This window comes from Salvelinus namaycush, chromosome 7 (assembly GCF_016432855.1).
Source record: "Salvelinus namaycush isolate Seneca chromosome 7, SaNama_1.0, whole genome shotgun sequence".
Taxonomy (NCBI): domain Eukaryota; kingdom Metazoa; phylum Chordata; class Actinopteri; order Salmoniformes; family Salmonidae; genus Salvelinus; species Salvelinus namaycush.
This window is the reverse complement of record NC_052313.1, coordinates 45411354-45421636: the sequence shown is the minus strand read 5'-3', so window position 1 is coordinate 45421636 and position 10283 is coordinate 45411354. Positions and strand designations below refer to the sequence as shown.

The window sequence follows — 10283 nt, the reverse complement described above, 5'->3', positions numbered from 1 at the left end:
CCGTCTTCATCATAAGTCATTTTCATGAACAATGACAACCAAGTTGCTGGTGTCTTTCTTACTTCTGTCAGTCCAACGGGTGCGGTAAGTCTCGTGACTGTTATGATAATAGGTGTTGTTTTTACATAGTCGAAATGTGAATTGTGGTAAAATGAATTAATTCAATTAGAGCCTATTATGTGCTGTGTATGTCGCGCGCGTCTTTGATTGGCAACAACACCGACGCGCTTGCAGAGAATTAATTGAACTTCAGAATCATTGTTTGGCCAAATAGCTATTTATACTTACCATTTGCATTATTAATTGTCGAACGTGTTTGCATATTAATAGGCTATTCTATCACAATAAATAGGTAGCCTAAGTAGTTAAATTCTGTAGGTAGCCTAGTTTAAATACTGTATGTAAAACCGGGAACGTCCGTAATAATTGGTTTTGTGTTGAGATGTGTTTGATTTTGGATTATAATTTTTTCTGTTCAATAAATTACTTCTTGTACTTCTTGTACTTCTTGTGTAAAGTTTGGTTTCATCTGCACTTGTTATGCACTGAATTCAAAAACGTAGGCCTGTAAGACTAAGACTGATCGACTTTTAATGCATTAATTATAATCTAATGTCTGTGATATTGAGATTATTTTGTAATTAATTAAACGAACTTCTTTTTTATATGATATTTAGTTCCGACCCAGACCCAAGGGACTACGATGGGGACTATGAGGACACTACTGTCAGTCAGATGCTGGCTCCCAAAAACCACCAGGCAGAGGCCACGCTCATATTAAATAACTTACTTAAGGACTACGACAAGACACTACGCCCTGATATTGGAGGTGAGTTACATTTCTGTATTTTTTACTGCGGCTATTACAAACACTTTCAATGGAGTGTCTAAATTGCTTTGGTGATACGCGCACCTTCAGTGGGCTATGTCGGAAGCGCGCTGTCCATGGTGTTGAAAGGGCCTTCTCGGGCGCGGTGCTCGCTCACTGGTGGTTTTGTGCGTGTTTTTTCCACCAACGCGCTCAGAGCTTCACCTGACAACGTAATCAACCAAGCAGGAGGAGGAAATCATTCCAGATAAACAGATACACATTTGGGCAGCATTTTTGTTTACCGGTCCATGGCCAACCCAGATTACAGGAATAATAGTAGCGCATTAACGATCAGTGGTAACGATGAGTGGGGCACTGTATTGTATAGTAGGCTTAGGTTAGTTTCAGTGACACAACCATCTCCCCATCTGTCCCTTGTTGATTACAAATGGAATCTAGATGAAAGGCAGTTGTCAGAAACTCAATGCTTGTAAAGGTTTTCTTCCAGGGGTGAAGGAGAGGACCAAAATGCAGCGCGGCTAGTGTTAAACATGTTTAATACAAACACAAGTGAAACACTACAAACAACCTACAAAATAACAAATGTGCAAAACCGATACAGACCTATCTGGTGCAGAACACAAACACAGAGACAGGTAACAAACACCCACAAAATCCCAACACAAAACAAGCCTCCTATATATGAGTCTCAATCAGAGACAACGACTACCATCTGTCTCTGATTGAGAACCCACACTAGGCTGACATAGAAACAGACAAACTAGACACACAACATAGAATTCCCACCCAGCTCACGTCCTGACCAACTAAACACATACAAAACAACAGAAAACAGGTCAGGAACGTGACAATGCTGGTCATAAAATATTAACATTTGCACTTGACACAACCATCTCGTGCAGCGAAAGACAGATTCAGGATATGTATGTTAATTAGCTCAGTAGTGAAGTTCTTCCCACAAGGCTCTCTTCATACAGTAGACACATACTGTTTCTCTTAGCTCTCTGAGTCTGACAACTAAATGATAGAACTATACTGAACAAAAATATAAACGCAACAATTTAATTGATTTCACTGAGTTACAGTTCATATGAGGAAATCAGTCAATTTAATAAAATTAATTAGGCCCTATTCTATGGATTTCACATGACTGGGAAGACAGATATGCATCTGTTGGTCAGAAAAAAATGGGCCTCACAATGGGCCTCAGGATCTCGTCACGGTATTTTTGTGCATTCAAATTGCCATCGATAAAATGCAATTATGGTCCCTTATTCCTGCCCATACCATAACCCCACCGCCACCATGAGGCCCTCTGTTCACAACGTTGACATCAGCAAACTGCTCGCCCACACGCCATACACATGGTCTGCGGTTGTGAGCCTGGTTGGACTTACTGTCAAATTCTCTAAAATGACATAGGAGACAGTTTATGGTAGAGTTTATGGTAGAGAAATGAACATTCAATTCTCTGGCAACAGCTCTGGTGGACATTCCTGCAGTAACATGCCAATTGCATGCTACCTCAACTGCACATTTTAGAGTGGCCTTTTAACATCCCCCAGCACAAGGTGCACCTGTGTAGTGATCATGCTGTTTAATCAGCTTCTTGATATGCCACACCTGTCAGGTGGATGGATTATCTTGGCAAAGGAGAAATGCTCACTAACAGGGATGTAAACAAATTTGTATACAACATTTTTGAGAAATAAGCTTTTTGTGCATATGGTAAAAAAATGCATGATAATCACTGTATTAGGTTGCACATCAAAATGTATTGAATCATCCCTGATTGGATGTATTAGATGATGTGTTGGATGAAACAACATATTACTTGATTACCTCAGTAGTCTATTTATAACACTTCTTAATAAATCACTATGAATGACTTCATTAGATGATTGCTCATGATTTGGGTCCGACCAAATCATGGGCTGGTGCCACCCACTGTAAAAGGTAGTGGCACCAGTTACACCATGGTATAATGCTAGTAATTAGTAATTGATACTTAGTGTATGTGTTGATACAGGGGAACACACATGACAGGCTCTAATTTGCAATATATCCTAAGTCATTAGCTTGGCTTTTATAACGTATAAAGCTTAAAGGAATAAACCGCTTTAAAATTATATATATATATTTTTTTTTATTAGTCCACTGTTGATACAGTCCCATAATGTTTTGCATGTCAGCAATCACGTTTTCAAGATATAGAACTTTCAAAAAGCAAATTGTAATTTTCCACCATCACCATCATGATGATGTGGCAAGTGGCAATTTGCTTTGAGTTGGGAGTGCACTCAGTGATGTGGCTGGTGTGGATAAAATTTTCTCCCATCCCGCCCCTTTTGCATGTAGGGGTTTTACAGTAATGTCTGAAGGTCAGATGTAATGTATTACAAATAGGGCCAAGTGTACTCTTTATTCTAGTTTTATTATGTATTATTGTCTCTTATTCATGTGGCTATGTAAACCACATATTTACTGTAGATATATGCTCCTTTTGAATGCTGTACAATGCCATAATATGCATTGTATATTCATAAACATGTATGAATATATTACATGCCTGTTATACAAGCCGTATACTACAATGCTTTGCGCCTTGGGACATTGTATTCCCTGAGTTCAGAGCTCCAACATCACCTTACAGATTATGGATATTGATGCATCTCTCGGTTCATCTCACATGAGGGAAGTGGCTGCTTTTGTGTCCTTATTATGTCAGCTTCTTTTTGGGTTGTCAGGGGATCCTAGACAAAGTGGGTCAGAATATTATTCCTCAGCATGCCGAGATGATGCGCCACCCAGTTTGGGAATCACACCACGGTACATCAGCATCAAACTCAGGAAGTAGCATTCGTCACGTGGCACTCCTCCAGTGCAGGCACGGGCACAGTGGAGGATTCAGAGGGATTCATTCACAGAGAACAGAGTTGAACCTCGGCTGCTTCTCTAGAGCTCTATGGGGCTAGGCTGGATGTGTTGGGCTATGTTTGATGACTGTCAGGGCATGTCCACTGGAAAGATGTAAGTCACGGGTTTATTTCAAGGTTGAAGGGTGTGAGAGTGTGAGTAACACTTGATGTTGCTAATTTTCTGAGTGGCATGGCCACCCACTGCCAGCTGTTGTAGCACATTGGAAAGTGTCACGTTCGTCAGACACGTACCTACACCAGTCTGTGTTTGTGTGTGTGTGTGAACTTGTTTTCCTATTTGTCCGGACCAGCATGTCCTGAAAAGTTATAATGCTATTTTAGGTTCAAGGGTTAGGTTTAGGGTTTGGGGTTACGGTTAGGGTTACGGTTTGGGGTTAAGGTTAGGCCTGTTAGGGTTACGGTTTGGGGTTAAGGTTAGGCCTGTTAGGGTTACGGTTTGGGGTTAAGGTTAGGTTTGGGGTTAAGGTTAGGGTTAGGTTTAGAGTTAGGGTAAGAGTTAGGATTAGGATTTTTAATGGGAATACATATTTACTTCCCAAAAAGTTCTGACAAGTAACTAAAACATGGCTTTATATGTGTGTGTGTGTGTGTGTGTGTGTGTGTGTGTGTGTGTGTGTGTGTGTGTGTGTGTGTGTGTGTGTGTGTGTGTGTGTGTGTGTGTGTGTGTGTGTGTGTGTGTGTGTGTGTGTGTGTGTGTGTGTTAGTGTGAGAGAGAGAGAGAGAGAGAGAGAGAGAGAGAGAGAGAAAGTGTGCGTGTGTGTTTGAGCATGGCATGTGAAGGTGTGTGTGAGTGTGTTTGAGCGTGGCATGTGAAGGTGTGTGTGAGTGTGTTTGAGCGTGGCATGTGAAGGTGTGTGTGAGTGTGTTTGAGCGTGGCATGTGAAGGTGTGTGTGAGTGTGTTTGAGCGTGGCATGTGAAGGTGTGTGTGAGTGTGTTTGAGCGTGGCATGTGAAGGTGTGTGTTTGCATAGAGTGGGTGGGTGGATAAGGGGAGATCCTCACTCCAGTCTATCTTTTTGAAGTGTGAATTAACAACCCCGGCATTAGTCAGGCTGCTGTTGGAAATGATTGAAGAGGGACTTTGATTTCTGACAAAAACGCAGGTGCATCACTGTTAAATATAAATTGCCCTCAGACACGAATGGATTTAGAATGAATGCAGCTGCTCTTCTCTGAACATCCCTGTTCCTGGCGGCCAATTTGTTCAACGGAAATGCTTATCCCCTCCCAAAAGATGCATTTTAAACAATAGTTATACATTTTCATCTATGACAATAACTCTGGAGGGGGTAGCATTGCTGTAGTTCGGCACAATGCAAAGTTTGACCCCACGTTGTGTTTGAACCATTTTCAAAATCACACCATCCAGATTCACAATGAAGGCAATCCAAGGTCGACACTCATTTTTCTTACTGAACTTTGGATGGCACTTATTCAGGGAGATGAACCTTGCTCACCCAGACACAATGCAAGACTGGCAGTACAGCACACCTACTACCCATTTCCACTGGGTCAGATGTGACTGCACATCCTCCACATTTGCCCTCAGCAAATGTCTTTAGACAATCTCTTCAGAATGGAGATTCCAGTGCTGAAGCTGCATTGGCTGGATCACAATCAGATGGAATCGGTTTTAGATATTTCGGCAAGGTTGGCCGCAGAAGTGGTACAGCTTTACCTGGATTGTATAGACTGTTAGCTATTGGACGCTATTGCCATTGATTTTCTTGTGCTGTTTGCAGGGCTATCAGGCGTTAATATCCTTGACGATAGCTATGTATTCTTCCAGAGCCGTTATCCCCTGTTTTAATTGACATCATCAGAGACACAGAGCCCAGTCTTCTATCGGAATGATTTTTGAACGGAGGGTCACAAAATTGGTCTGGACATTTCATCCACTCGGGTTTTAGTAGATGGACAACGGTCAGAGAGTGGTAAACTTGTAGAATCTCATAGGCTTCGCTTGGCTGCACTGGATAGTCTCAGTCCTCTCGCAAAATCCAGTTCTATTGAATTGATTTCAGAACAAGGGGCCCACAAAATTGGTCTAGTCGTTGTATCTCCTTCAGGTGTAGTATATGGATAATGGTCGTAGATTAGTAGACTTTTAGAATACTATAGGCTTAGCTACACTAGGAAAACTCAGTCCTCTCAAGCTTCTCCATAATGACACATTGACGCAACCTTTCAGAAGACAGGGAATGCCTGATACCCCTTTCTCTATTTTAAGCCCCCCGAAATTTAATTAGATTAGATCACCCACCGGAGAGGAGAGCCAAGATTCCCAGACAGGCAGACTCAATTAAATGGAGCCCACATCTGATCAAGGGAGCACTCATCTCTGACTCCTCATTTAGTTCCACCATGGCCATCCCCACTTCCTGAATCAAGCAGGTGCCCAGAGAATCATGCAAGACTTTGATTGGTTTGATACGGGCACTGCTGAGGTGCAAGGGTGTGAATGGAAGTTATCCTTATGGATGTTCAACTTCTTAAGAGTGTCTTCCACCTTCCCATTGTTAGGGATTACTAGGGTGTTTAAGGGGGGAATACGAATTATTATTTCCACAGTTGAAATGCAAAGGGCTTTGGAACCAGCTCAGTGTAATCCCCAGACTTTCTGTCAGAATCGACTGTGAAATATACAGTATAATACAAATGGAAGCCATCTGACGATTTTAATACACAACTAATCTTTATTCAGATTTTTTTTATGAAAGAGGGGATGTAATATGGAACTGAATATGCTTCAGGGTGGGTGGTGTGTGTGTGTGTGTGTGTGTGTGTGTGTGTGTGTGTGTGTGTGTGTGTGTGTGTGTGTGTGTGTGTGTGTGTGTGTGTGTGTGTGTGTGTGTGTGTGTGTGTGTGTGTGTGTGTGTGTGTGTATAGGCTTTAATTTATTTTCATTCAATAACGCACCCTGTAAGGACTTATCAGTCATGGTTGTCCATATTACTGCGATTTTACTGCTACTACATTCACCAAGAAAGCATTTTTTTTGTCATTCTGTAATTCATTTAGTGACCTAATGTTCCTGATGACACTGTGTGCGTCAAAAATGGCACCCTATTCCTCACATAGTGGGCCCTGGTCAAAAGTAGTGCGCACTGTATAGGGAATAGGGTGTCATTTGGGACACAGACCCTGGTGGGAGTTGAACTTCCCACTTTCAAAGAACTTTTGACTTTCAAAGTGCTTGACATTTTCCGGATTGACCTGCCTTCATGTCTTAAAGTAATGATGGACTGTCGTTTCTCTTTGCTTATTTGAGCTGTTCTTGGACTTGGTCTTTTACCAAATAGGGCCATCTTCTGTATACCTCCCTAACTTGTCACAACACAACTGATTGGCTCAAATGCATTTAGAAGGAAATAAATTCCACAAATTAACTTTTAACAAGGCACACCTGTTAATTGAAATGCATTCCAGGTGACTACCTCATGAAGCTGGTTGAGAGAATGCCAAGCGTGTGCAAAGCTGTCATCAAGGCAAAGGGTGGCTACTTTGAAGAATATAACATCTATTTCGATTTTTGGTTACTACATATGATTCCATGATTCCATATGTGTTATTTCATAGTTTTGATGTTCTCACTATTATTCTACAATGTAGAAAATAGTAAAAAAAAATAGTAGCTGTATCCAAACTTTTGACTGGTACTGTATATCAACCAACTTGTCCCACTTCTGGACCATACAAGATTGATGCTATAAATTAACCACAGACACATCGAGGAAACTCCTCACTGGTCATATCAAGCAACGGAGCATCCATCTTGGATTCCCCTCCATCAGAAATGAACAGAGATCACTTGACCTAATGTCACCTGTTTCCCATCAGATAAAGTTCAGCCAACTCCTCCGGCTCTACAGTGATCAGGTTAGCAGGAGCCACAATGTTTCAGGCAGGACCTGAAACAGAACCAGACATCCTAATGAAGATAGGATCGCCAGAGGTGCACAAAAAAAGTTCCAAGTCTCTCTCATATAATGAGCTCTAGCCGTATGCCCCCTCCTATTCTGCTGAACTTAATACGGTTAGTGTGGGCCTCACAGGTCTCAACTCCAGTAAAGCAGGGCCTGGTGGATTGATAGGCTATTAACCCATTCCCTGTGCTGTCGTTAAAGGGACGCTCAACAATTTAGCCGGGGCATTCACAAACATTGGAACCCAGCAACAGATTAATTTGCTGTTGTTTTGTTCCGAAGCAGCCCCATATCCTCATGCCATTTGGTGAGTAATTGGTGAGATTAGATCATGGTGTCCCCAGTCTATCTATATCTACTTTTCAAGAAAATGGCCTAATAAGTCTTGTTAGGGACCCTAACAAGACATGGGGAAGCAGATGAAAATCAATTCAATGGTTAGAGGCAACAGGAAATTATGTGGACTTGGGTCCCTAATTCAATCAATTGCAGATAAAGGAGAAAACACATTGCAGGTTCACTCAAAATGTTAGTTAGAGGCTGCATTTTGACAGGCAGCCAAAACAGACCAATCAGATCAGCTCTGAAAAAGATCTGATATGATTAGCCAAATGACCAATTAGTGGAAAAACAATGAGAATTGGCCTGCCTGGGTAAATGCAGCCAGAGTGTTAATTGTGACAAAACCAACACACCACATATCAGGTCTTAGAGATCCTATATGGATTCTATATGTATTTTTCTGCAAATTAACTACAAAAACTACACCTGTCCTTACTGTGTTTACATTATGTATATACACATAATTTATTTTCCACTATGTATGATTGATTGGGTCTCATTAAAATTTTCAAATGTACTTTTTAAAATTGTACGGCAATACTGTCACCAATACATGCTTTGTGGTTATCAACTACAGCTCTCTCTGGCTAGTCTCTCTTTTGATAAGGACAAGTAGAGGATATTAGTTTCAGGTTGCAGCGGAGGCCAGGGACACAGCCACCTGAGATGTCTCACTTCCTGTTTTAATACAGTCTGTCCCCAAACTCCCAGAACACACTAGGTCATGTCTGTCTACCACCTCGCTTTTAATGACCTCTGTCTGTCTGGCAGAGTGAAGTAGAAGACAGTTAGACAGAGTGCAGTAAGGCTTGATCTAACCCCGACTGCATCCCATGTGGCACCCTGTTCCCTTTGTAGTGCACTACTTTTAACCAGAACCCTATTTAAGGAATAGGGTGCCATTTGGGATGCAGACACTGTTAACACGACTCCTAAGACGGATGACAGATATCACCCGGCGCCCATTGAACTCGTCTGAAGATGTTTGGATTGTTGTTGTGAAAGATGAAATTAGCTTGTCACGATTCCGGCTGACAGGAGATAGAGGGGAAGAGAACGACTGGAGGCTGACGAGAGTGGCTTTACTGAGGGTATTGTGCTCATTTACCGGGCTAGAAATGCAGACCTTGGACAAGGTATGACGTCCGTCACGCTACGCACCGAGGCTCGAACCCAGAACATCTGCTTTGCTTGCACACGTGACCACCCCCCCAAATCATCTTACCAGTCGGCACCACCGAACAGTTAATGATTCAGCAGCGCAAGTGGCGACACTTCAGGCTGAGGAGTACGTTTCACACATCCCCATGTGCTACAGAGACACTGGAGAGCCTGTCACATAGCTTCTTACCATCTCAAAATAGGAGTGCTGACCTAGGATCAGGATCCCACTGTCCATGTAATCATATTCAATGTAATCTAACAGTCAAAACTGATCCTAAATCAGCACTCCTACCCTGAAACACGCCAGCTCAGAAAAGATCAGACGAGACAACAGCAATGCAAAGGCAATAGAAAACATTTTAATACAATGTATAGGGAATTAAACTAGGAGAATTGAGCGGTCATGGTGAATGAGACCGGCGGGGCTGACGAGGGCAAATGTATTTCTCATCACGTTGACAGGTTAACTGTGTGTAAAAGATGCTCCTCCATTAAAACCCTCATGGGGGCATTTTACTCTGCAGATGGTTGTAATCATGCTTGCTTGATAAGGAAGGGGAGGCAGGGAGGGCGAAGTGTGTGTGTGTGTGTGTGTGTGTGTGTGTGCGTACGCGTGTGCTTGCGTGTGTGTGGTGGGGTGTGGGCCGGCCTTGGTGCAAATAAATCTCTGATAACAGTAACAGTAAGTGGACAAACTCAAGTCAAAGCAGCGTAGAATAAACATATGTGGAAACTCTACAGAGGATTCGTGTGGGCAGTGCATTCACCTTCCCATATGTCATGATTATATTGAATTTGACAGTAAAACTACTGTACTACTACTTTGAATAATATTCCAATAGCGCCATTTTACTCCAATTAAAGCAGGGTTTCCCAAACTCGGTCCTGGGGACACGTTTTTTCCCCTAGCACTACACAATTGATTCAAAGCTTGATGATGAATTGGTTATTTGTGTAGTGCTAAGGCAAAAAACTAAACGTGCACCCAGGGGTGCCCAGGCCTGAATTTGGGAAACCCTGAATTAAAGTACTTTACCAATGACTTCAAAAAGTTGCTGCCATAAATGTACATTGTGTTAT

At 42.1% G+C, this 10283-nt stretch overlaps 1 protein-coding gene across 1 annotated transcript in view; it reads left to right on the top strand.

Moving 5' to 3' along the window:
• The first annotated feature begins 666 nt into the window (after positions 1–666).
• Positions 667–10283, top strand: part of LOC120050744 (gamma-aminobutyric acid receptor subunit gamma-3-like) — a 39308-nt gene continuing 29691 nt past the window's right edge. Inside the window, exon 1 of the mRNA XM_038997305.1 lies at positions 667–829. Coding sequence (XP_038853233.1) covers positions 667–829 — 163 coding nt within the window. The remainder of the gene's footprint in view (positions 830–10283) is intronic.